Here is a 25436-nt window from a genome sequence, read left to right as displayed (position 1 = left end):
CCTCCTGAGTTCTCTGCTGGCGTCCACTGGTGCGGGGCTCACTTTCCCGTCATGTTCTAGCTTATGAACCCTAGCTTCCAGGGCACCTACCGGGTCTCCTATCTGCAGCTAAGCATCCTTAGAGTCCAGCGCTTGTTTAAAAGAACTGCTCAAAGAATCATTCTTAACCGTGGCACCTGTCTCCTCTCTGCGCTGCCCTCACCAGGTGAGCTCAAATTGAGAGAAGTACAAATGCTTACTGAGCCCCTACTGTGTGTCAGACGGCGCGTTAATCGTTCTCATCTTAATACAGGATGTCTCAGATCCTTACAACAATTCTTATAGGTGAAGAAACAGAGTTTAGAAGCATACCAAGGGAACCGAGCTAATGATAGTTCCCCCAAGAAAGCCACAACCTAGATAATCTTGTTTAGCGCGGTATTCCGACCGCCTAGCACAGAGTAGGCTCTCAAATGGCAAACCCGGGATTTGAACTGAGATAGTTGGGACGCGACAGCCACAGTTTTTACCACCTCCTCCCCCCTCCCCCCATATGCGACCGGTTATCTCCCAGGCTTTAACCTTTACTTTTGCATTTCCTAACAAAATCTTACTGTTGCGACAAGAAAGTGATTTTCTTTCTGTCTTTGGAAGACTCCAGACATGTTAGTCCTTTATCAGTTTATCGGGTTAAAAATCCAGGCAGTTCGAAGTCGCCCGCAGAGAAAAGCAACACTGGCTCCGGGCTCTGTGATGGGCAGGGGCCGGCCCCCCCACCCCCGCCGGGGGCTACCCGCTGCTTAGCTGCGCACCCGCGCGCCGCCGGGGATCCGGGGCGCACGGAGCTGCGGGAGCCCGCGCGAAGACCTGCTGGGCGCCTCGACCACTGGGACGCACTGTGGCGCTCTCCAGATGGGTTATTATGCTGCAAGTTTTAAATGTCCTAAAAATGCCTCTTTTCTACATGTTCTAATTAGGTTGGAAGACTGAGGTGTTTAACATTCTTGAAATTCATTCACACGCTTACAAAGAGGGTTTGAATTGTTTCCCGCTCCCCCCACCCCTTCCTTCTACTGGAAGAAGGCGGAAAAAAGGCAGGAGGGCCTGAGTTCTTGAGGGACTCAGGACTGCACTTTAGGGCTGAGTCGTTCTTGTGTCCTGGATCCCACTTACACAGACTGGGAGACAAAATTGCAGACTAGCCCTCTTCCTCCTGCTTATCAACAAGACTTTGTGAGAAATAATGAGGAATACGTGTATTAATCCCAGCCTCAAAGTTAAAAGAAATAAATATAAATCTCTTCACAAACATTAAAACCGTTAATAAATATGTTTAAAATGTACTTTACCTCTTTCATTCCCTGGGATTCTACAGGTGCTTATATTTTTTTGGTTTTTTGGGAACTACTTGGCACTCAGTGTCGGCAAACATCCCAGGGTTGAAAGTAGTGGGAGTTGAAAAGCTATGGAATAGCAATCAAAAAGAAAGGGAAACCCTCAGTGGAAAGTATGCACAGATTGTGAACATGCCAAGAGAGGCTGCCTCATTCTGTGGCCTGTATGCAACATGTGTATTATTGGGGATGGACAAGTGTTGGCTAATAATAAAAATTATTTGAAGTTGGAGAATGTTAATCACTCATGCTGGAATTTAACCAGAATACATGTGTTATTTCACTTGGTTCTGACTCAAAGGATGTTATCTCCTAGTCTGTAAACCTCTCCCTTCTTAATCAACAGGGAGATGTTATTTTTGCTTGGAGATCTCTAATAATAGTAGTAATAATAGCGGGAAAACTTGGCCAAAAGAAACGTATTTTGCATTGTATAGCTTTTTGTATCATTTGAATTTTTGCTTTTCTGCGTATAGTATTTCACTTTAAAGGCAGTTTAAAATATGCTGTTTAACATGTATTAGGCAGGGTGCTACATAATTCATTTCAGTTAGCGCATTTGATCCTCACAACAATCAGATGGAACTGGCATCATAATGGCTTCCTTGAAGTTACATATTTAGTCCATGGAAAGGACAGAAATCACAATTTTCTTCTGAGTCATAGTTATTGTTTAACAAACTGGAAAACACTGAATTACTTTTAAAGATGCAATTTTTAAGCAACTAGAACATTGCCAGGCATTCTTAGCTATTAATTCACTCATCTATCCTTCCATCTAGCCAGCCATCCATCCATCCATCCAAAAACACCAAATTTCTGACTTGAAGACACTACTGTTATATTAAACGTGTTGCTACAAAGTGGAATTCATGAGGTTCAACTTAAATTATTGTCCAAGGTGTACTTATTAATTGATGAAAATACGGAGGATCATGCCAAACATTCCATCTAGTAAGACTGTGACATTTTGAAAGTTTTGAAGTATTGGTTTTGGATTTTGTCATCAGAGAATAGTTATTGCATTTCTAATCTTACTATACTTGTACTGATTATACATATTGAGACACTTGAGAGTTCAATGCTATAGGAATGACTGGACAGGTAGCCTCTGTATACTCTTCAGTATCTTGATAATCAAGCCTGGAACAGTGTGCTGCCCATAGATGCCTTTGGTAAATATTTGTGAAATAAATGGATGAATAAATGGCAAGTGAGATTAACTTTTTAAACTTTAGCAAGTGACATTGAATCCTTGGATAAAGCTTACCTTATGAGCTATATATATCTCTGAGGTTGACCATACCCTGTTAAATGCAGCATGAGTCCAAACCTTGGCTCTTCCTTTACTAGCTGCCACTTTGGACAAGTCACACAACAGCTCCAGGTCCTCTTTCCTCATCTGTAAAGTGGAGTTACCCCTCATAGGGTTGTAGTGAGGGGTAAATGAATTTATATGGTGAAGAGCTTATAACCATGTCTAGCACCTCGTAACTCTATTTAAGTCTGTTATTAGTTTCTACTGGGTTCATGCTATTTTTCTGTTTTCCCACTCTATTTTCTTTTGTGTATCATTTTAATAATGGGAAAAAAGTTACATTTTTTAGATGTACAGGCATACCTCAGAGATATTGTGGGTTTGCTTCCAGACCACTGCAATAAAGGAAATATCACAATAAAGTGAGTCACATGGAGTTTTTGGTTTTCCAGTAATGTCTATAAAACTTATGTTTACACTATTCTTCAGTCTATTAAGTGTGCAATAGCATTCTGTCTTTAAAAAGAGTACATATTTTAATTTAAAAATACTTTATTTCTAAAAAATGCTAACCATCATCTGACAACTCAGGGTTGTCACAAACCTTCAATTTGTGAAAAAGCAAAGTCTGCAAAGCGCAATCAAATGAGGTATGCCTGTACTTTATGTCTGAGCACACTCCCAGCTGTCACCAGCTATCTCTAGCATTTAGATATTAGCTAGATTTTATGCCAAAGCAGGGAGCATTTCACTTGCCCTGGATCAAAGTGCGTACACCTGACATCAGCAACCAGCCCGCAAGTGTGCGAGTGTGCACAGGGCTGGCACAGGACAGACACCCACAAGCCAACTTGAAATCCCTCACAGGTATTTCCAGACTAGCTTTTTCCATGTCCTAGAGCATTTCTGATAACTCCTCTTCTCATCAGATCAGACACCTCTAGATGAGAAACCCAGACACTAATCAGAGGATTAACATGATGAGTCATTTATCCAGGTTCATAATAAGAATGCCTTGTTCACATTATAAGTGGAATCGTTCAACTGTAATCTTTAGTCCTCTCCCCTCCTCCACTGTGGTGGAGATTATAGAAAAGTAAGAGCTTCTTTCTTCTTTCCCAGAGGCGATGGAAGCGCTAATCTTTCCCACTCTCAGCAATGGCTCTCAGCTGCACATTACAATCACCTGGGGAGCCTTAAGATCTACTGATGCTTGGGCCCTACTGAATCAGAATCTCTGGTTGACGGACCCAGACATTGTTTCTTGGTTTCGTTTTATTTGTTTATTTTTGGTGCCGTTTTGTTTTTAGCTCTCCAGGTGATCCTGATTTTCAGCTAGGGTCGAGAGCCACTGACATAGATGGTTTTGTTATTTCCTCAGCACAGCCCCAAACTTGGGCCTAGCTGGATCTTCTGCAGAAAAGGGTTAATCACATCATGATGTAAAATGGAACACCTCGGGAGAAAGTATAGAGAAGTACGTTCTAGTCTAACTGCATGTGAGTCTGTTTGGACTGAAGGAAAGTGTGTGTATATGAAGTAAAAAATATGTAACAGAATTGTGGTACCGGGATGGCACAGTCAACAGCAATGGTGGCCGCAACAGTAACTGATGGGTATTGGGCATTTCCAATGTGCATGCACTGTGCTAAGCATTTTACATATATAATCTCTTTTACCCCCAAGAATCCTGTGAGGTTGATATTATCAACCCCATTTTATAGATTAAGAATCTGAGGTTCAGAAAGTAACTTGCTACACAACGGCACACACCTTCCAACTTGGGTTTTCCTCGCTCCAAAGGCTATGCTGCCACTGATTGCAGGCCTCGTTGTAGGCCCAGCAGTAGAGGGTCCTGAAAACCACCAGATGGTAACTCTTGAGATAAGCAACTTCCCTTGTTCCTTATCATCCTTTTCCTGGGGACCAGGTCAAATTTTCAATTCTGGTGTGGCCTCTTGTGTGGGGGACTAAAGTACGGAAAAGCTGAGGGCTCTGGATTCATCTAGAATCCAGTATAAGTCTAGAGCCACTTGTTCTTTGGGCTTTGCATTGCAGACCAGGCATGAGGTGGGGCACCCTTTAGACTAGATTTCAGGACCTGTCTGGTATCTTGGCAGAGGGAGCTTCAGTTCGGTAAATATTGATGCTGCACAAGCTGTGAGCCAAACACTGGTGCCAGGGGTGCAAAGATGAAGAGGCATGGGCTTACCAGGCAGGACGTGGTGGGAGCACAGAGGAAGCACCTGGCCCAACCTGGTGGCTCAGGGAAGACCCAGGCTGTGCCTGGAAGGCTGAATATGAACTAGGTGATCTATGAGTCAGGGTTTAGTACAGGAAGGAACCACTCTAGGTGTTTCAAACAGAGAAATATTTAATACTGAGAATCAAACAGAGGCTTACAAAATTGATGAGCTGGAGGGGCAGAAGTCAGGGGGGTACCCCTGGGCTACTGAGTTCATGGGCCTACCACAGTAGCTATGTTCCAGAAGTTGGGATGGTGCTGCAGCAAGGGCTCTTCACACCCATGAAACTGGTGACTAGACACTGAAACAGGACATTGAGTCCAACAGCATTAAATGCCTCTTAACATTATTGCTCAAACCTTGCTGGCCAACAGCAACAGCAACAGAATGATGCCTTCTCCTTGCATCTGCCTCCAAATCTTACACAAGTGCACCTGATTGACTGAACTTATTTCAGATCAAGACCCTAGCTGCAAGGGAGTCTGAAAAAAGTAGTTTTGCAGTTCGCCATCTCTTCAAGCTAATTACTAGAAGGATAGAAGGGACGCTGGAGAGGCAATCACTAGTATCCACTATAGGTAAGGAAACTGAGAAGGACTTCCTAGACAGAGGAATCAGCACAAGTAACGGGCACAAGGCCATGAAAGAGCACGATTCAAGTGGTGAACAGCTGGGCATGGCTATGCTATCAGAAGCATCTGAATCAAGGTTTTTACCTGAAAGTGCACTCACGTCTAATCAACATATTTTTGATTAATTAGACTCGTATGTACACTGTACACATGACACTCTTTCCTATTGATGCAGCGCTTGATTTATTCAACTGACTACTAGTGCAGAGGAGAAAGGAAAGGAGCAAAAAGCATGAAAAAGAATAAATAAAATTGTTAGGTAATAGTCATCCACAAAGAAAACAGAACATTAACCTTCCCCAAGCCTAATGTTGCAAACACTGTTGATTATGTGCCGAGGAGTCATCTCCCCTTTTTCCTTCCTAACAAAACCCCCGTTATTTGTTTTGTTGTGTTTTGTTGGGGAATCCACCCTTTTCTGCATAGCCCTGTGCTTCAGGAGAGGCAGGAGCTTCAGGTCAAGCCCCAAGGAGTAACACGTGATTAGTCCAACCGCTCGTGTTTCTCCCCTTCTTCTTATCAGCGTTTAGGTTACATACATGCATGGGACGCAGTTCTAGCCAATAAGGCGTGGTGTGGGGGCCAGTGTGAGGTAAGTCTGTCAGGGGCTTGTGGGAAAGATCTTACTCCAAAGGAGAAGTAGTCCTCTCCCCTGCTGGGTATTGTTTTGTCTGCCTGTGATGCCTACCACTGTGGGCACCATCTTGCAACCACAAAGGAGCTAAGTTGACCCAGTGAAGAAGGATGGCATTGAGGCTGCCTGAACTGTTGGCCTCCAGACTTGTTGTTATGTGATACGATACGCTGCTTATTTTTTAATACATTTGAGTCCCTGTTTTCTTTCACTTGCAGCCAAGAACATTGTAACTACTACATGCAGTCTGTACACTTAGGATGAGATCTGCCCACTTAAACTTGGCTAATGAAGTCTCTGGAGGAGATTTAAGGAGAAAAATTTATTCCCTTTTTTTTTCCACCAGAAAAATTGTTGTTTATCCTTCAAGAGCATTCAAGACCCACTCAAATGTCATTTCTGTCAAGCTGAGTGCTTTGTTATTGCCTGTACTCCCACAGCCCTCCCACTACTTCTCTATTACAGCACTTTACTCATATACTCTTTCCGCAAATATTTATTGAGTGCCTATTTTGGGCTTGGTAGTGTTTTAGGCACAGGGGTTACAGTAGGAAACTAAATGCATGGAGATTCCAATCTAGTAGAAGACAGACAATGAATGAAAAAATTTTAATGTGATGACTCTTATCAAAGGGAAAAAAAAAGAATTCTTGTAAAAGAGGGGGAAATAACTACCTTGAAATTTATTTTATTGTACTGTGATTCTCTGTTCATATGTCAGTTTTTTCCACTAGATTGTGTGTTCTTGTAACCTCACATCACCCACCACTTCCCTGGGGGATTGCATTTTCCAAAGATGGCTGCGAAAACCTCTCCCATCCCACAGGTTTTTCTGCAATGTGATCTTGCCATTCCCCATAGGGGAGGGATGTAGGAGGTCCTAAGTCTCCTCCTCTTGAATCTCAGTGGGCTTGTGACGGTTTTGACCCATGGACTGTGTTGGAAGTGATGCTCTAAAACTTCCATGGATAGGTCATAAAAGGCCGTGTAGTTTCTACCTGGGTCTCTTGGGACACTTGTTTTTTGGAAGTGCTTTTTCTTGGGACACTCCCTCTTGACACCTACATATAGATGCTCCACTTGACAGTCCCAGCTGAGTGAGCCTTCAAGTCATCCCAGGTTAGGTAAAGAAGCTTCCAGATGATTCCAGCCCCCAACCTCAAGTCATTCCTAGTTGTTCAAGTCTTCCCAACTGAGGCCCCAGATGTCATGAATCAGAGACAAGCCATCCCTGCTGTGCCCTCTCCAAATTCCTGATCCACCGTATCCATGTGCATAATAAAATGCCTGTTGGTTCACACCACTACTTTGGAGTGGTTTGTTACACAGCAGCAATGACTGGAACCCGCCAGATCTGCCTTTCTGTGAAATTTTAATCCAGTAGACAACTTTTTTTCTTTTCACCTGACCCAGTTGGTGATCAACTTACGCACTGAAGCTTGAGAACTTTCATCCATCTTACTTTCATCCCATTGAGTGTCGCTGTTGATGATATGCATGTGAAATGTCTAATCTTTTAAAACACAAATCTTCACCATTGATCTTAATATCCTGCTGCAGTGAGTTCCCCAGTTCAATTGTGTGTAGTGGGAAAAAAGTGCCTCCTTTTATCCATTTTAAACATGCTTCCTTTTCATCTCATCTTGTCCTCTTGCTCTTCCCCAAGTAAAGTGATTTCCATTTTGTGGGTACCTAGACACAGAGAACTGAGTTGAGACAATAATCTTTCTTTGGTTACCCAGAAGGCCTCGGGCGTGCTGCGACGGGGAGCAGTGGATTTTAGCTGGTGACTTAAAGGTGGTGGAACACTGTATTCTAATTAGTCACAAGTTTAGTTCCAAGCTTTCAAAAAATAGTCTAGATTCTGCAAGACACAGTAGGTGTCCTCTTGTGGTGCTGGGAAGTAGAGCACAGTAGAAAGGGAAGAGCATTGGCCAGTACATAGGCAATCCGGATTCAAGTCTCATCTTGTGAGCCAGCTGTGTGCCCTTGGGCATAACACTTAGCCTCTCTGGACCTCATTCTCCTCAACTATAGAGTGAAGAGATTCAACCAGAGGGTTCTGGAGCACCCTTTTGCCTCTAACTTTGTATGAATTCTATGTATTTGCCAGTCATTTTGAAACATCTACTACATAAATCCACGGGAAGAAAAAGTTTGTATTCTAAACAGTTTGCCATTTTAGCTTCAAAGTGGAGTTGGAGAGAACCACCACTCCCCCCTAAAAATTTTTCTAGTTTTTAGAAAACTAATGTTATCATTTTCCAAAAACACAATCCAAATTAGGCTTCAATTACCAAAAATAGATCCTGCTGTGACTGTTAAGTGACAGGTCTTGCAACCTGAGTCCTTTTAGTTTGGGGGTGCACCCCAGGGCTCCCATCAGCCTTGCTTTCATGAGCCTATCAATTCTCACGGTGCCATTGCTCGATGTTTGCATGGGGACAACTCCATTCTAAGTGATGAGAGTGAATGGATGGGGTGAACTGCTGCTGCATATGGCCACCTTGGGGAGGAGAAAGAATATTGTCCCAGTGAGCAGTGCAGTAGGAACTATTCAAGTGAATCTCTAGAAATCTGAAATCTCTTCCCAATTCTTTCTCTCCCTACAGAAGAAAAAAGGCAGTTACCATGTGGGACTTGGGGAAAGCATTCAGTCTCACTCAACCTGGACTCATTTCACTAATTTTCTGGTCTGCTTAATATTTCTTCAACAGTTGTGATTCTTAGAACTTCGTGGGCTCTAACCCACTTCTTAAGCTCTGCATCCTGTTTTGTCTTACTGAATTTTCTCTTTCCAATCCCAGGTGGGTGGGGGAAATGCTTCTCATCTCTGATTTTAAAATTCATTACAGAATCTCCACTATTGAAGTGCTACCATGCATTGAGAGGACAGATTGCTTTCACTGTTGGCTTAACAAACTCTATCAACAGCAACAAGTAGCATGACGAGGTTCTACTCCACAGAAACTTACTTGTAAGCTTAAGAAAACCCCTGCGGTCCTTAGACAAAACTTCAGAACAGCAGTAAAAGTAATAAAAAATATATCTAGTGTTTAGAAGAGCTTTTTGAAAATATTCTAAAGAAGAACCCTCCCACCCACACTTTCCTTAATAAGATATCTCATATGTGATCACACATATCCTCTTCCTTATCATCAGTATCATATGCGAGGATGTTTTAACGTTTTTGTTAAGGCTTTCAAGGAAGGCTTGAAAACAACACAGCAGCATCTATAATGCATAATACTGTCAGTTGTATCAATGGGAAAACTGAAGATCATGTAGGATGAATCACTTGGTTATTATTTGCTTATTTAAGTTATTTGGGTAAAACAAGTCAGAAGTGTCGCTTGTTTCTTAGAGCGGTGCTACCCCTGCGAGGCTGCCTTCGTGTGCTCAGTGACTCCTTGATTGTAGCTAAAAGGGGGACCCAGGGTTCCACACACCACATTCTGTTCCCCCTTCTGTCATTCCTGCTCACACTCTAGTGGGGGGATGAGTTTGAAGGCTTGTTGTCTTCAAAACCCTTCTGTCTATGTGGGCTATGCTGCATCATTGCTTGTTGCCCAAAGGCGCTCTGCAAAGATAATTTACTGCCTAAGAAAGTGGTATATACAGAACTGGTCAAGCCATGGGTTGCACTTTTTACAAAATTAATAAACAATTTTTTAAAGCAGTTTTAGGTTTACAGAAAATTGAGCAGATAGGGCTTCCCTGGTGGTGCAGTGGTTAACAATCCTCCTGCCAATGCAGGGGACACGGGTTTGATCCCTGGTCTGGGAAGATCCCACATGCCACAGAGCAACTAAGCCCATGTGCCACAACTACTGAGCTTGCGCTCTAGAGCCCGTGAGCCACAACTACTGAGCCCGCGTGCCACAACTACTGAGGCCTGTGCGCCTAGAGCCTGTGCTCCACAACAAGAGAAGCCACCACAATGAGAAGCCTGTGCACCATAACAAAGAGTGGCCCCGCTCACCACAACTAGAGAAAGCCCGCGTGCAGCAACGAAGACCCAACACAGCCAAAACTAAAGAAATAAAGTAAAATAAAATTAAAAAACAGAAAATTGAGCAGATAGTACAGAGAGTTTCCATATATCCTCTCCTTTTCCCACTCACAGTTTCTCCTTAGTGCGGTTCTTAGTTCTCTTGCCTTAGTGCAGTTACAATTTATTACAATTGATGAACCAATATTCATATACCATTACTAACTAAAGTCCATAGTTTGCATTAGGATTCGCTCTTTGTGTTATACAGTTCCGTAGGTTTTGACAAATAATGTCATGTATCCATCAATACGGTATCCTACAGAATAGTTTCACTGCCTTAAATATCTCCTGTGTTTCACCTAATCATCACTTCCTCACCCCGCCTTGACACTTGACCCCTGACCCCTGACTATCACATCTTTTTACTTTCTTTCCCAGAATGTCATATAGTTGGAGTCATTCAGTATGCAGCCTTTTCAGATTGGCTTCTTTTATTTAGCAATATGCACTTAAGGTTCCTTCGTGTCTTTTCATGGCTTGATAACTCATTTCTTTTTTTTTTTTTAATATCCTCTTTTTTTTAGAAGAAGAAATTACAAATAACAAAACATTAGCAAAATGAGTAGAAAGTACAGCGACTTCTCATATACTCCCCCTGCCCTCACACATGCACAGCCTTCCCCATCATCAACATCCCACACCAGAGTGGTACCTTTGTTACAATAAATGGACCTACATTGACACATCGTTATCACCAATGACCGTGGATTGTATTAGGGTCCGCTGTTGGTACTGTATTCTATGGGTTGTTTTTTTTTTGTAATTAATTAATTAATTAATTTATGGCTGTGTTGGGTCTTCGTTTCTGTGCGAGGGCTTTCTCTAGTTGTGGCAAGCGGGGGCCACTCTTCATCGCGGTGCGCGGGCCTCTCACTATCGCGGCCTCTCTTGTTGAGGAGCACAGGCTCCAGACGCGCAGGCTCAGTAATTGTGGCTCACGGGCCCAGTTGCTCCGCGGCATGTGGGATCTTCCCAGACCAGGGCTCAAACCCGTGTCCCCTGCATTAGCAGGCAGATTCTCAACCACTGCGCCACCAGGGAAGCCCTGGGTTTCTTTTTTGCTTCTTCTGTTTTTTTTTTTTTTTTTTTTTTTTTTTTTACAAAACAGCAGCAGGAAAGAAAAATGCAGGAGGCAGATGAGCCAGGCACCGGGGTTCAGATCAGAAGGGAGCAGGGAGACCAAGCTGTTACTGCAGGCTGGCCCGGGGACTCTGTCCCAGCATCCTGGGAGCACGGCAACAAGCCCTAGAAGGAGCAGAGAGTGGGTGAGGAGACGGCTGTCCCAGCTCGGTGGCGGCACCGCTCCTTGGGCGGCCACCCTGGCGGTCAGCCAGGTTGGGAGCACTTGAGGCTCCTGTGTTTGGAGGCCTGGTCTCCAAAGCACGGACCCACAGGGGCCAGGCAGAGGGAGGAGGTAGGAAGGGCCGGCACAGAAGGGCTGTGAGTTCTATCTGGGTCCCCCGGGACCACGGGGCCCAGGTGGGCAGGGGCAGTCAGGACGCTTCCCTGCCTGTCAGACAATCAGCTTCTTCCGGAAGGTCTCCAGCTGGTCCTCATCCTTGATGCCCACAAACTTGTCCACCACATCCCCATTCTTGATGGCCAGCACGGTGGGCACAGCTGATACCTCATACTCTATGGCGAGGTCTGTGTGGTCATCAATACCCGCCTTGGCCGTCACCACCTTTCCGTGCTGCTTGGCCACCACCTTCTCTGACCTTGGCCCCAGGATCTTGCAGCGACCACATCACTGTGCATGGAAATCCACAACCACTGGTGTCTCACTGTTGACAACTCAGTCTTGAAAGTCTGGTCCATCCTGGATGTTAAAGGTCATTGTATAGACTCTGGTGGTGTATATTGACTGGGCTTGGCTGGGTGTTACTGTCAGGTTATTAGGACTGCGCTGTGGGGTCTGCAGGGCCCTGGAGGCAAGGGGCGCCCACTGACTCTGAGAGGGCTTCCTGCAGATTATGGAGGCCAGGAACCTCCCCAGGAGAAGTCGCTAAGCCATCTCCCTGCAGCGAGAGCAGAGGGGTGCACAGCGCGGCCCTCCCCACCGGTCAAGGGCACTTCTGTTCCCTATTCACTTCTTTACTCACTGCCTGCCATCCAGCTTGCACACATCCCCAGTCACCCAGTTGCCGCAGCCAATGGTATTTGTAGCTTTCCTGCCCCACGGACAACACTGGACAATTGCGAATGGAGCATCTACTGGCCAGGTACTGTGCTAGGTGCTCTGCTCCAGAAATGAGAAGCAGATGTGATCCCTACCCTCATGGGACTCACGTGATCAGTCATTCCTAATTAATACTCAGGTCCCTTGATTGCCACTGCTCCCTTTGGCAGGTTTACTTAAATGCCACTTAAATCTCCCTATTTTTGAAGACCTCTTCTTTCCTTCCCTTCCTTCTCTTCCTTCCTTCTTGCTTTCCTTCTTCCCCTCCTTCCTTCCTTCTTTCCTTCCTTCCTTTCTTCCTTTCCTTATTATACATGTCTTCTCAAGGCAATCACTTCTATACCTACAGCTTCAATTACTTTGTGTATACTCTACTGACAACACAATTTTAAATGTTGTTTTCATTTACCAGTTTTTTTTTTTTTTGGTTTATTCCTAGGTATTTTATTCTTTTTGTTGCAATGGTAAATGGGAGTGTTTCCATAATTTCTCTTTCAGATTTTTCATCATTAGTGTATAGGAATGCAAGAGATTTCTGTGCATTCATTTTGTATCCTGCAACGTTACCATATTCATTAATTAGCTCTAGCAGTTTTCTGGTGGCAGTTTTAGGATTCTCTATGTATAGCATCATGTCTTCCGCAAACAGTGACAGTTTTACTTCTTCTTTTCCAATTTGTATTCCTTTTATTTCTTTTTCTTCTCTGATTGCCGTGGCTAGGACTTCCAGAACTATGCTGAATAATAGTGGTGAGAGTGGACATCCTTGTCTCATTCCTGATCTTAGAGGAAATGCTTTCAGTTTTTCACCATTGAGAATGAGGTTTGCTGTGGGTTTGTCATATATGGCCTTTATTATGTTGAGGTAGGTTCCCTCTATGCCCACTTTCTGGAGAGTTTTTATCAGAAATGGGTGTTGAATTTTGTCAAAAGCTTTTTCTGCATCTATTGAGATGATCATATGGTTTTTATTCTTCAATTTGTTAATATGGTGTATCACATTGATTGATTTGCGTATATTGAAGAATCCTTGCATCCCTGGGATAAATCCCACTTGATCGTGGTGTATGATCCTTTTAATGTGTTGTTGGATTCTGTTTGCTAGTATTTTGTTGAGGATTTTTGCATCTATATTCATCAGTGATATTGGTCTGTAATTTTCTTTTCTTGTAGTGTCTTTGTCTGGTTTTGGTATCAGGGTGATGGTGGCCTCATAGAACGAGTTTGGGAGTGTTCCTTCCTCTGCAATTTTTTGGAAGAGTTTGAGAAGGATAGGTGTTAGCTCTTCTCTAAATGTTTGATAGAATTCACCTGTGAAGCCATCTAGTCCTGGACTTTTGTTTGTTGGACGATTTTTAATCACAGTTTCAATTTCATTACTTGTGATTGGTCTGTTCATATTTTCTGTTTCTTCCTGGTTCAGTCTTGGAAGGTTATACCTTTCTAAAAATGTGTCCATTTCTTCCAAGTTGTCCATTTTATTGGCATAAAGTTGCTTGTAGTAGTCTCTTAGGATGCTTTGTATTTCTGCGGTGTCTGTTGTAGCTTCTCCTTTTTCATTTCTGATTTTATTGATTTGAGTCCTCTCCCTATTTTTCTTGATGAGTCTGGCTAATGGCTTATCAATTTTGTTTATCTTCTCAAAGAACCAGCTTTTAGTTTTATTGATCTTTGCTATTGTTTTCTTTGTTTCTATTTCATTTATTTCTGCTCTGATCTTTATGATTTCTTTCCTTCTGCTAACTTTGGGTTTTGTTTGTTCTTCTTTCTCTAGTTTCTTTAGGTGTAAGGTTAGATTGTTTACTTGAGATTTGTCTTGTTTCTTTAGGTAGGCTTGTATAGCTATAAACTTCCCTCTTAGAACTGCTTTTGCTGCATCCCATAGGCTTTGGGTCGTCGTGTTTTTATTGTCATTTGTCTCTAGGTATTTTTTTATTTCCTGTTTGATTTCTTCAGTGATCTCTTGGTTATTTAGTCACGTATTGTTTAGCCTCCATGTGTTTGTCTTTTTTACGTTTTTTTCCCTGTAATTCATTTCTAATCTCATAGCGTTGTGGTCAGAAAAGATGCTTGATATGATTTCAATTTTTTTAAATTTACTGAGGCTTGATTTGTGACCCAAATTGTGATCTATCCTGGAGAATGTTCCGTGCGCACTTGAGAAGAACGTGTAATCTGCTGTTTTTGGATGGAATGTCCTATATATATCAATTAAATCTATCTGGTCTATTGTGTCATTTAAAGCTTCTGTTTCCTTATTTATTTTCATTTTGGATGATTTGTCCATTGGTGTAAGTGAGGTGTTAAAGTCCCCCACTATGATTGTGTTACTGTCAATTTCCTCTTTTATAGCTGTTAGCAGTTGCCTTATGTATTGAGGTGCTCCTGTGTTGGGTGCATATATATTCATAATTGTTATATCTTCTTCTTGGATTGATCCCTTGATCATTATGTAGTGTCCTTCCTTGTCTCTTGTAACGTTCTTTATTTTAAAGTCTATTTTATCTGATATGAGTATAGCTACTCCAGCTTTCTTTTGATTTCCATTTGCATGGAATATCTTTTTCCATCCCCTCACTTTCAGTCTGTATGCATCCCTAGGTCTGAAGTGGGTCTCTTGTAGACAGCATATATGTGGGTCTTGTTTTTGTATCCATTCAGCGAGCTTGTGTCTTTTGGTTGGAGCATTTAATCCATTTACATTTAAGGTAATTATCGCTATGTATGTTCCTATTACCATTTTCTTACTTGTTTTGGGTTTGTTTTTGTAGGTCTTTTCCTTCTCTTGTGTTTCCCACTTAGAGAAGTTCCTTTAGCATTTGTTGTATAGCTGGTTTGGTGGTGCTGAATTCTCTTAGCTTTTGCTTGTCTGTAAAGCTTTTGATTTCTCCATCAAATCTGAATGAGATCTTTGCCAGGTACAGTAATCTTGGTTGTAGGCTCTTCCCTTTCATCATTTTAAATATATCGTGCCACTCCCTTCTGGCTTGTAGAGTTTCTGCCGAGAAATCAGCTGCTAACCTTATGGGAGTTCCCTTGTATGTTATTTGTTGTTTTTCCCTTGCTTCTTTCAATAATTTTTCTTTGTCTTTAATTTTTGCCAATTTGATTACTGTGTGTCTCGGTGTGTTTCTCCTTGGGTTTATCCTGTATGTTACTCTCTGTGCTTCCTGGACTTGGGTGGCTATTTCCTTTCCCATGTTAGGGAAGTTTTCAACTATAATCTCTTTGAATATTTTCTTGGGTCCTTTCTCTCTCTCTTCTCCTTCTGGGACCCCTGTAATGCGAATGTTGTTACGTTTAATGTTGTCCCAGAGGTCTCTTAGGCTGTCGTCATTTCTTTTCATTCTTTTTTCTTTATTCTGTTCTGCGGCAGTGAATCCCACCATTCTGTCTTTCAGGTCACTTATCCGTTCTCCTGCCTCAGTTATTCTGCTATTGATTCCTTCTAGTGTAGTTTTCATTTCAGTTGCTGTATTGTTCATCTCTGTTTGTTCTTTAATTCTTCTAGGTCTTTGTTAAACATTTCTTGCATCTTCTTGATCTTTGCCTCCATTCTTTCTCCAAGGTCCTGGATCATCTTCACTGTCATTATTCTGAATTCTTTTTCTGGAAACCACTTCATTTAGTTGCTTTTCTGGGGTTTTATCTTGTTCCTTCATCTGGTACAGAGTTCTCTGCCTTTTCATTTTGTCTGTCTTCTGTGATTGTGGTTTTCATTCCTTAGGCTGCAGGATTGTAGTTCTTCTTCTTCCTGCTATCTGCCCTCTGGTGGATGAGGCTATCTAAGAGGCCTGTGCAAGTTTCCTTATGGGAGGGACTGGTGGTGGGTAGAGCTGGGTGTTGCTCTGGTGGGCAGAGCTCAGTCAAACTTTATTCTGCTTGTCTGCTGATGGGTGGGGCTGGGTTCCCTCCCTGTTGGTTGTTTGGCCTGAGGCGACCAACACTGGAGCCTACCCGGGCTCTTTGGTGGGGCTAATGGCGGACTCTGGGAGGGCTCTCGCCAAGGAGTACTTCCTAGAACTTCTGCTGCCAGTGTCCTTGTCCCTTGGTGAGCCAAAGCCACCACCTGCCTCTGCAGTAGATCCTCCAACACTAGCAGGTAGGTCTGGTTCAGTCTCCCCTGGGGTCACTGCTCCTTCCCCTGGGTCCCGATACGCACACTACTTTGTGTGTGCCCTCCAAGAGTGAAGTCTCTGGGACTTCCCTGGTGGCGCAGCAGTTAAGAATCCGCCTGCCAATGCAGGGGACATGGGTTCCATCCCTGTTCCGCGAAGATCCCACATGCCGCAGAGCAACCAAGCCCATGTGCCACAACTACTGAGCCTGCGCTCTAGAGCCCGCGAGCCACAACTACTGAGCCCGCGTGCCACAACTACTGAAGCCCGCGCCTAGAGCCCACGCTCTACAACAAGAGAAGCCACCGCAATGAGAAGCCTGCACACTGCATCGAAGAGTAGCACCCTCTCGCCACAACTAGAGAAAGCCTGCCTGCAGCAACGAAGACCCAACGCAGCCAAAAATAAATAACTAGATAAATTTATAAAGAAAGAAAAAACAGCGATGTCTCTGTTTCCCCCAGTCCTGTCAAAGTTCTGCAATCAAATCCCGCTAGCCTTCAGAGTAATTCTCTAGGAATTCCTCCTCCTGTTGCCGGACCCCCAGGTTGGGAAGCCTGAAGTGGGGTTCAAAACCTGCACTCCAGTGGGCAGACTTCTGTGGTATAATTGTTCTCCAGTTTGTGAGTCACCCCCCCATCAGTTATGCGATTCGATTTTATTGTGATTGCGCCTCTCCTACCATCTCATTGCAGCTCTCATTTGTCTTTGGATGTGGGGTATCTTTTTTGGTGATTTCCAGTGTCTTCCTGGCGATGACTGTCAGGAAGCAGGGTGACTTCTGATGGGGGAATTAGAGATGCTTCCTGCAGAAAGTGACAAGTAGGCTGAGCCCTGGAGGATGGGGGGCTTTCACTCCAGCTGTAGCCTGGGATGGGTATAGGGTGTCTGGAAGAGGAAAAGACCAGAAAAGTCAAATTTATTCCATCGCAAATGAAAATAGCATGCTTTTCTTGATTTTGTATTGTTTTTTTTATTTTTTTGAGAAAATGATACCAAATGTATTGATTTCACAGAGCAGCATGACACCTTTTCAAGGCAGGTGCCCCTTGTCATCTGGAGCATAACAGAGCTCCAGACTCTCGTCCATCCACCTCTGCATTCTCAGAAAATCAGATTTCTCGGGAAAAGCAGGAAGAGGCCAGGCAGGGGCTGCTCTCTTCTCTGATCCAACTCCAGGGAACCCCACCCACTGTGGCAGCAGCAGGGGTGCAGGGGGAGGCCAGTGCCATGCACCCATGGGGGTGCTTTGTGTCTCCAGGCATGGCCTCTGCAGCCGTGATTGGAGGAGGTGAGTCAGCCTGGCATCATCTCTCCTCCCAAACAATAATGCTGAGCCTCAGATACCCTTTAACTGGGCTCTTGACTCCTGAGTCTCTGGTTCCATACCCCAACCACGTGGCCCACTGGTCACTTCGGGTTTAGCTTTCATACCCCTTCAGCTCTTTACTTCCTTCGCCGCCACCCCAAAGCTCTCTTCTTGGGGAGCTGGCTGAGCTCACTCCTGCACACCTTGCTAGTGTTAGAACTCCTGGTCCCCACGGGCCCCAAAGATTGCAGTCCTGGCTGCTATGGCTGCTGCAGACCGAGAGCTCCGCCAGGGAGTTCCAGGGACTCTCAGTGTTGGGGAGCCAGGCAACTATGGTCCAGGGTTGTGAGGGGCTCCAGCCACAGGGGATCAAGGATGGTTCTGACTGGGAGGGTCAGGGTCCGCTTTCCAGAGGAAGGGGCAACAGGTGGGGCCTGGGAGAATCAGGAACATTCAATGCGTTCCAGCACTGTTCTCAAGCAGCCTTCAGGCCTTCAGCAGTGCTTGCCCTGATTTCAGCCGGGTCCTGCAAAATGAAACACACCTCTCCACAAGAACTTAGTGCTGTCGGAAGAGGTTTCTCTGGACGAAGGGAGAAGGTTATATAACGGCCCCCCAGACACACACTCGTAAATCACCAACCCTATTTCAGATGAACTAACATCCCGGCTCAGAGGGCGTGACACTCACTTCCTTCGCCTCTTCCTGCCCGAGTCAAACCACCATGCCCTAAATTACTTTGCCAAGAGTCCCGCATTCACTGTGAAGGGGGCTGCAGCTGCACGCCTTCCTTCCCAAATCTGTAAGGTTTTGTTTGTTTTTGTTTTGACCAAACCTGGCTTGGAAGGCAGAGAGAAAAAAGAACTTCTGTGCTTCCCACAAACAACCCCCAACCAATCAGTCCACAGACATTAACAGACACGCAACAAAACCCCTATCTGATGGTTGGGTTTTTCTGGAACAAGGCCCACAAACCCCGTCTCCAGATTACTCTAGGCCCACGCATGCAGGTCCACTGAGGACAGGTCACCCGCCTCCCCAGCAGCCCTTGCCAAGCTCAGGGCTGTGGCTCACCTTCTCAGGAAGAAGCAGGCAGGGGTCCTTCCTCCCTGTGTCTCCCAGCCTGGGGCAGCCCCCCCGTAGGCGGGCTGTGGGCTCAGGGAGTGGAGGGGCAACCAGTGTGGATCCACTCACGGAATGTTCTTTCGGTTTCCAGCCAAGGCTGCTGCAGCTGTGGTGGGAGGAGGTAAGTCCCTGCCGCGAGAACCTGCTCCTGGCCCATCCCCAGGCCCTGGGACCTGGAGAGCCGCTGGCCTTGCACCTGCCCCAGGCTTCCTGTACGTTGTAGGGTGGGAGGCGCTGGAATGAGAAAACTGAGGAGCTTCCCTGCTCGCACAGAGGCAGCCCCAGCAGGGGCCCAACCTCCTTGCCCAGCCTCCACCCCGTGACTTTGGATGTGGCTTTGAACTCCTCTGGGTTCAGCTTTCCTCGTGAAAAACAGGCCAAGGCTGCCCGTTCAGGGTTATCGTGAGGGTTACGTAGGATGAGACATGCGCACAGTCTGGACCCAGGAGGTGTGTTAAGGAGAAGCCATTGGCTCAGCGACTCTGGCTTCCGAGTGCTTCGCGGTGACGCCGTGGAGACCCAGAGTTGGGACCCAAGCAGGGCTCAGACCGTGCTCCTTGCTTTATGCTGGGCCCTGGGTAAGATTTGCTTGTATTAAAGATTTCCTCAGCGAAGACAAGAAGCTTGCACACCTCCGCCCCGCCCCCAACTTAGTTCCAGGATTTTACTAAGGCAGAAACAGGCCTTTCCCCAGGAAGGTCCTGCTGCGGATCAGAGGCCTGACCCCGGTGACCCCGCGGCCCTCCCCTCCGCTTTCCCCACCAGCTGTGCCGCCCTCGACTCCTGACTGCGGGCCGTGCCTGGAATCTCTCCCAAGCTCAGGCTTTACCCCTTCTCCAGGCTCCCTGAAGTCCCCCAAGCTTTATGTGCTGTGCGTGTGTGATTTGGGGGCGTGTCCATCTCCCCCTCAACCCAGCTCCTCTCTCCCTACAGCCCTGTTCGTGGGGGCTGTGCCCGTGGCCCTGGGCGCCATGGGCTTCACCGGGGCAGGAATCGCCGCCTCCTCCTTAGCGGCTAAGATGATGTCATCGGCTGCCATCGCCAATGGGGGCGGAGTTGCCGCCGGCAGCCTCGTGGCCACTCTCCAGTCCGTGGGTAAGTGTCCGGGGCGGGAGGAGGGGGGGAGGGTGTGACACCCCAGCACAGGATTCAGGCCAGAGGCTAAGCCGGAGGGAGGGCCTGTCTCCTCCTCCAGCTTCGTGGGCATCAGTGTCCCTGGTCCTTTGTGTCTCCCTCACTGTCCCCTCTTCTGGTTGGGGGTGGGTTTGGGGGCACTGGGGGCGTGCAGCGCAGCAGGTGCGCGTTCCCCATCAGCCCTACAAAACCTGCATCGGGCCCTCCCCTCGCTGGGCCCAGCCTCGTGCTGGGGAGGGAGAGACAGAGCCCCTCTGCCACTTCTCAGAGGGTCTGTCCTGTCGCTGGTGGAGTCACCACCAGAGTGCGGGTCTGCTCTTCGGGCAGCCATGGGCAGCAGCCCCTCCCCAAAGCAGACCTCCTGGGGTTTCAGGAAGTAGAGGAGGAACAGGACTGGGACGTCTGGGTCTTGGGCCTCCTGAGGGTCCTGGGTTCTCTGACCTCCACTGTCCTGCTGGGAGCTGCCGGGGCTGCCTGTCCCCTTGTGCTCTAACCCCTTCCTCTCTCCCAGGGGCAACTGAACTTTCCACGTCATCCAACATCATCCTGGGCTCGGCTGGGTCAGCTTTGGGGGCCTGGTTGTGGGATAGATAAAAGAAACCCCCTTCGTCTCCTCCACCGGAATCCAGTACTGAAGCAGAGAGGGGTCCCCGTGCTGGAGATGACCCTCCAGGGCCTCAGGATGTCAGTCCCCCCAGTGACAAGTCCTCTGCCTCCTAAAATTCTTCAAAGAAGCATAGGAAATAAAGACGAGACGCTGAGACCTTCACAAGTGTCCGCACTGCCTTCTTGTTTACCAGGCAGGGCGCAGCGCATCTGCAGAGCCGTGGCTTCGGGTTGGGGGGCAGCAGGAACTCTGTAAGAATGGGCACTGATATCTGCAACAGGAAGCCAGGTCTGTTGCAGTCCTGCCACCCAGCTGTGACCCTGGGAAGGTCATGTCTCCCCTTTGAGCCTCAGTTTGCTGCTCTTTGGATGGGATCGTGGATCACATGTCTTCTAAGATGTCAGCCAGAGGCAGCATTATAGGATGGCTTGGCCCTGGGGTCAGTTTGAGCCATTGACCCTCAGTTATGAAACACTTTACCCTCAGGGATTATTGACCCCTCCCCTCTCCACCCAAGACTCTGGGTCTGACTGTACCATGAGTCTAGGAACTCAGCAACACTGTCTGCCTGGCCTGGTGGCCTTTGGAGCTCTTCAGGTAGGTAGAGAATTTGCATTTCTCCAGAGAGCTCTGTCCCCGTTGGTGTAGAGCTCAGGGTCTTTAGGCTCCAAGGGAGACTGGCCGGAACCTGCAAGGACAGACAGGCCTCCCACCCCTGGTGGGGCTCCCAAGAGGCTTGTCAATGCAGAACACTCATCTATCTCCTAAGGCCCACTGGCTGCCTGGCCCTGGATCAGGTGGCAGGCATTCTATGTGTGTTGACCTGGCCTCTGCCACCTGCCTGCCTGCCCATGCAGATAACCCACACCCAGCTTCTGGCAGCCCTGCTTCCACTTTAGACTTGACTCTCAGATCTCATCCTATTGGCTCCAGGACCCCGGCCCAGGTCCCCACTCTGGCCTTCACCCCTGTCTTCCTTTACTGCCCCTCCTCCACCAGGCTCTCTCCCTCGGATGCTGCCTCAGCTCACTCATACAGCTCCCAGCTAGCCTCAAGGGCTCCATCCCAGGCTCTGTGGCTTCAGTGGATCCAAGGGGTCCCTATCTGCTTAGGGTGTGTAACAGAGAAGAACAAACCTGACTCCACAATGGATCTATTCCTTGAGCTCTAACCTTTGTGCTCTGTTGCCTGTGCTTAGTCATGCTGGTTCTGCACCTTTTGTAACAGAATATTCCTGTTGCCTGAAATCTACAGGACAGCCCATTCTCAAGGCTCTGACCCTTAAAGGTATAATACTTCTCCATTACAGCTGGAGAACAGAGAATAACATTTGTCTTGTTGGAGGTTTATAGGAACATTGTGACCAGACCTATGGGGGACAGCTGCAAGAACAAAGGCACCAAGAAGATTGCAACAACCTGCCACACCCCCTCCCCTTTTAGCATAAAAGAAACCTGAATTCTAACTCAGGGAAGATGGTTCTCTGGGACAGGTGTCCCCCATCGTCTCGGTCTGCTGGCTTTCCGAATAAAGTCTCCATTCATCGCCCCAACAACTTGTCTCTCAATTTATTGGCCTGTCGTGTGGCAAGCCATAGGAGCTTAGACTTGGTAACAGGTGCAGTGTTGATAGGGGTGGGGGGAGGCAAGCACACAGTTAATGGCGTTAAGGGACCTGTGGTCAATTACAGTAATGACCACATTTTCCAAGCCCTTTCGATGTATCTGTACAGCTCCTCTCACCAAGGGCTGGTATTTATTGTCCCTCCCTGAATCTGGGCTGGCCTGCTGGGACAACAAACACACGGACAGAACGGAATGCAGGAGTCAACCCATTTCTTCCAGACGAGGTCCAGACACACGACTGAGCCCAGCTACGATCCACAAAGCCAGCCCACAGCTATCTGCTGATGTATGAGGGAGCCCAGCTGAGACCAGAGGAATCACCTGTCTAAACGGCTGACCCACTGAAACCTGAGCTCTCTCTATATCTTTATTCATTAAATTTGGTGGGCATTTGTTACATACCAATAGCTAACTGATAACCTGACACAATGTGTGCAAGCCATTGAGAGATTCAAGCTATATTGCTTGGAGGAGAGAGAAGACAGACATTAATTGTAGCTATCTGGGAAGACTGCTTGGAGGAGGTGCTGCTTATTTAAGGATTATGTAGCTATAAATAATAGAATTTTGATTAAAACTGTCTCAGCGTTCAAGGGACTTTTTTGGCTTGCTAACTGAACAATAGAAAAGTCATTTGGCTTCAGGCAAAGTTTGATTCAGCAGCTCAACACTGATGCCAAGGACCTGTTTTTTTCTATCCCTCCTCGTTTTGTTACCCAACACAAGTTTGTGTGCCTGAGGCACAGTGAGGCCAGACAAACCGAAATTTTGGAGTTTGGGGTTTATTGCAGGGCCATGAAAGAACGGGGTGGCTCATGCCCCAAAAAACTGCAAGTCCCCAGAGGGTTTCAGCAAAACATTTTTAAAGGCCAGGTGAGGGACGGGCATCCCAGGGCCTGTGATCGGCTCGCACGCAATTCTCTGATTGGTTGATGTGGAGGTAACAGGGCAGTTAACATTATCAGTCCTTACGTGCCAGTAGGTCTGGGGGCTACCTGCTCATGGTCATCAATCTCTTCCATTTGGTGGTGGTTTTTAGCATCTGAAAACCTCAGGAAATATGCACGAGATACTGTTATCTGGGCATTTTAGAGAGGAGCTACAGCAGAGGATACTCGGGAGGTGTCTGTCCCTCCCGGGAAGTCCCTATAGGGTCCTGCTCAGTTACATCTGCTTTCTGAAGCACCAGCTTCACGCTATGGCTGCCGACTCTCATGGTTAACAAGAGGGCTGTTAGCACACGCTGAAGGCTACCTCCTTCTATTTCACGTCTCCCCCCAAAAGAGTATATTTTCAGGAACCTTCTGCTGAAAAGCAAGGAAACTTCCTTCCCAAATATCTCTGGTAAATGTTTCTGTAAGTATCTTATGGACGTCCCTGGTGGCGCAGTGGTTAGAAATCCGCCTGCCAATGCAGGGGACAAGGGTTCGAGCCCTGGTCCGCGAAGATCCCACATGCCGCGGAGCAACTAAGCCCGTGCGCCACAACTACTGAGCCTGCGCCCTCGAGCCCACGAGCCACAACTACTAAGCCCGCGCGCCTAGAGCCCGTGCTCTGCAACAAGAGAAGCCACCGCAATGAGAAGCCCGCGCAGCACAACGAAGAGCAGCCCCCGCTCGCTGCAACTAGAGAAAAGCCCACGCGCCGCAATGAAGGCCCAACACAGCCAAAACTAAATAAATCAATATATTAAAAAAAATAAGCTAAATATGAGTCTTTATTTTTAAAAAACAGATGTTCCTGTAAGTATCTTAAACGGAGTCATCTATTTATTCCTAAACTGGTTACTTTGGCCCAAGGGATGGATGTGATGATTGATTTCACTCAGTCTGGGATCGCGTTTGGAGGCTGGGAGGAGAGCCCAGGCCTCTGATAAACCCAGACTCAGGGCAGGGGCTCCAGTACCCGAAAGAGAAGTAAGTTCCTGTTTCTAAGAGGACAGGAACTTGGGAAGCTACGTGGCCGAAGACAGTGACTGTCCCCTACAGACAGCACAAGGCTTGTCCTCTGACGGAAGACTGGCCCTTGTAGGGGAAACCGGAGCAGTCTCCCCGCCAGGCTTGCTGTGCCTTTCTCTGTCTTTTAAAAATCTTCCTACTGCTCCAGCAATTAGGGAAGAGCATGATGGACCTGAAGCCAGGCCATCGGTAGGTTTTTGTCTTTTTATTTTTTAATGTTACAAAACGGGGTTTTTATGACTTGCTAATGAAAACTAACATTTTACTGCACTTAAATTACCTAAGGTGGGGCATGTTGATAACAGGGGAGGCCGTGCATGTTGGGGAGCAGGGAGTATAGGGGAAATCTCTGCCATGAACCTCAGTTTTGTTCGGAACCTGAAACTGCTCTGAAAAATAAAGTCTATTAAAACAATTACCTAGTAAAGATTTACCTAATATATATTCATTCTAATAATACATTCACACCTGAGAAATATTATTCATTAATAAACGCATTCTGCTCTTAACCATCTGAATGACTACAGATTAGGCTAAAGCTGATTTGGGTCTGACAACCATCCTCTCCTATCATCACAGTCCCTCACTCCCACTCCCAGAAGTAAGTGCTGCTACAATTTGATAAGTATTCGGTTGGCCAAAAATTTCGTTAGGTTTTTCCCACAAGATGTTATGGAAAAACCCAAACGAGCTTTTTGGCCAACCCAATACTTTCCATTCTCTTTTTTATTTACTTACTTACTTACTTACTTATTTATTTATTTATTTATTTATTTATTTATGGCTGTGTTGGGTCTTCGTTTCTGCACGAGGGCTTTCTCTAGTTGTGGCAAGTGGGGGCCACTCTTCATCGCGGTGCACGGGCCTCTCACTATCGCGGCCTCTCTTATTGTGGAGCACAGGCTCCAGACTCGCAGGCTCAGCAATTGTGGCTCAGGGGCCTAGTCGCTCCGCGGCACGTGGGATCTTCCCAGACCAGGGCTCGAACCCGTGTCCCCTGCATTGGCAGGCAGATTCTCAAGCACTGCGCTACCAGGGAAGCCCTCTATTCTCTTTTATAGTGACTTCCTGTGATAGATGATAGATAGATAGGTAGATAGACGTGAGAGATAGACAACTTCAGAGAATATATTTATTTATTTAAATTCTTAATTAATTAATTAATTTTTGGCTGCGTTGGGTCT

At 46.4% G+C, this 25436-nt stretch overlaps 1 protein-coding gene and 1 pseudogene across 2 annotated transcripts; one reads left to right on the top strand and one right to left on the bottom strand.

Moving 5' to 3' along the window:
• Positions 1 to 14: 14 nt before the first annotated feature.
• Positions 15 to 22207, top strand: LOC130707503 (interferon alpha-inducible protein 27-like protein 2A). 2 transcript variants are annotated; one of them, XM_057542287.1, is made up of 4 exons: positions 15 to 205; positions 19020 to 19049; positions 19862 to 20023; positions 20574 to 22207. In XM_057542287.1, exons 1-4 carry the CDS (start codon positions 64 to 66, stop codon positions 20654 to 20656), a joined length of 417 nt encoding a protein of 138 aa, XP_057398270.1. In that variant the 5' UTR covers positions 15 to 63; the 3' UTR covers positions 20657 to 22207. The 2 variants fall into 2 exon arrangements, with proteins under 2 accessions (XP_057398270.1, XP_057398271.1); XM_057542288.1 differs by lacking the exon at positions 15 to 205 and adding an exon at positions 17541 to 17785.
• Positions 11711 to 12226, bottom strand: LOC130707758 (thioredoxin, mitochondrial-like; annotated as a pseudogene).
• Positions 22208 to 25436: the final 3229 nt, after the last annotated feature.

This window comes from Balaenoptera acutorostrata, chromosome 3, assembly GCF_949987535.1.
Source record: "Balaenoptera acutorostrata chromosome 3, mBalAcu1.1, whole genome shotgun sequence".
NCBI lineage: Eukaryota > Metazoa > Chordata > Mammalia > Artiodactyla > Balaenopteridae > Balaenoptera > Balaenoptera acutorostrata.
This window is presented reverse-complemented; position numbering and strand designations above follow the sequence as displayed.

Coding starts and splice junctions, on each gene's coding strand:
- LOC130707503 (XM_057542287.1), top strand. CDS start 64: ATGAACCCTAGCTTCCAGGGCACCTACCGGGTCTCCTATCTGCAGCTA. Junction 206..19,019: donor CTCTGCGCTGCCCTCACCAG/GTGAGCTCAAAT, acceptor TTCGGTTTCCAG/CCAAGGCTGCTGCAGCTGTG. Junction 20,024..20,573: donor GGCCACTCTCCAGTCCGTGG/GTAAGTGTCCGG, acceptor CCTCTCTCCCAG/GGGCAACTGAACTTTCCACG.